This window comes from Pterocles gutturalis, unplaced genomic scaffold, assembly GCF_000699245.1.
Source record: "Pterocles gutturalis isolate BGI_N339 unplaced genomic scaffold, ASM69924v1 scaffold23918, whole genome shotgun sequence".
NCBI lineage: Eukaryota > Metazoa > Chordata > Aves > Pterocliformes > Pteroclidae > Pterocles > Pterocles gutturalis.
The window spans coordinates 4,560-5,490 of record NW_010126251.1 but is presented as its reverse complement, the minus strand read 5'-3'; the positions used below and the strand labels follow the sequence as shown (position 1 = coordinate 5,490).

At 43.3% G+C, this 931-nt stretch overlaps 1 protein-coding gene across 1 annotated transcript in view; it reads left to right on the top strand.

Moving 5' to 3' along the window:
• The window catches only part of DIABLO (diablo, IAP-binding mitochondrial protein), a gene marked incomplete at its 5' end in the record, with an annotated part of 2,487 nt that extends 1,912 nt beyond the window's left edge, over positions 1-575 (top strand). The window contains 1 exon segment of the mRNA XM_010078921.1: positions 361-575. Within this exon segment, the coding sequence (XP_010077223.1) occupies positions 361-575 (215 nt within the window).
• Between the last annotated feature and the right edge of the window lie 356 nt (positions 576-931).

Sequence of the window (931 nt, the reverse complement as noted above, 5' to 3'; positions counted from 1 at the left end):
AGTTCAACAGATATGCCTGCTGCTGGTAGGTGCCAGGACAGGACAAGGACTGAAAGTTCCTGGCACACGATGACTAGGCTAGGCTTAGCTCTCAAACCTGCTAGCACAAGCTGATCACTCTGATCAGACACTGGCTATAACGCACTTGGGTGGGAAGGATTCAAAGGGGGCAAAAAAAATCTCAAAGCAGGTATATTGTTGTTTAAGGTAAATGGACAGTAAATGCATTTAGCATTAATATAGCCCAAGAGCCATCGAAGCACTTAGCAAAGAAGATGATAATTATAGACAGCCACTTCCTTAACTGAAGGTTTGCTGAGTGCTCCTCTAACCCGGTGTATTTAAATGATCCCTTTTCAGGTGCAGACCAAGCCTCAGTGACAGCCCGCAGCCACATTCAGCTGGTGAAAGCACAGGTGCAAGAAGTGCGGCAGCTGTCCCAGAAAGCAGAGACCAAGTTAGCTGAAGCTCAAACAGAAGAGCTCATAAAAACTCAAGGAGAGGATTCTTCATTGCCACAGGGTGTTTTAGGAAGTACAGACGCGGGTGAGGACCCTTACCTTCGGGAGGACTGAAAAGAACTTAAATGTCACCATAGAATATGGGAGAGTCAATCACAGATTGAAGAGTCACAAACTTTTTAAGTGTGGGATAGGAGGAACTGCTGAAATAAGCCTATGATTCCATTTTTTTTCCCCAAACAGGATTGCTTACGAATCAAGTCAGTTCCAAGTATCTGAAAGGCCTTGATCTTGTTTGTAACTTATCATGTTTGTAATACTTGTGGATTCAATTATTTAAATGTTTATCTATGCAAATGTGAAAATTGATATTGAGGATAGCTTGTTGTTAATTGTGTCTCTGCTGGGAGGGTCCTGCCACTCGTTTGGTACGTTTGTGAGAGCTCTCTGACTTACAAGGCTAACTAGGT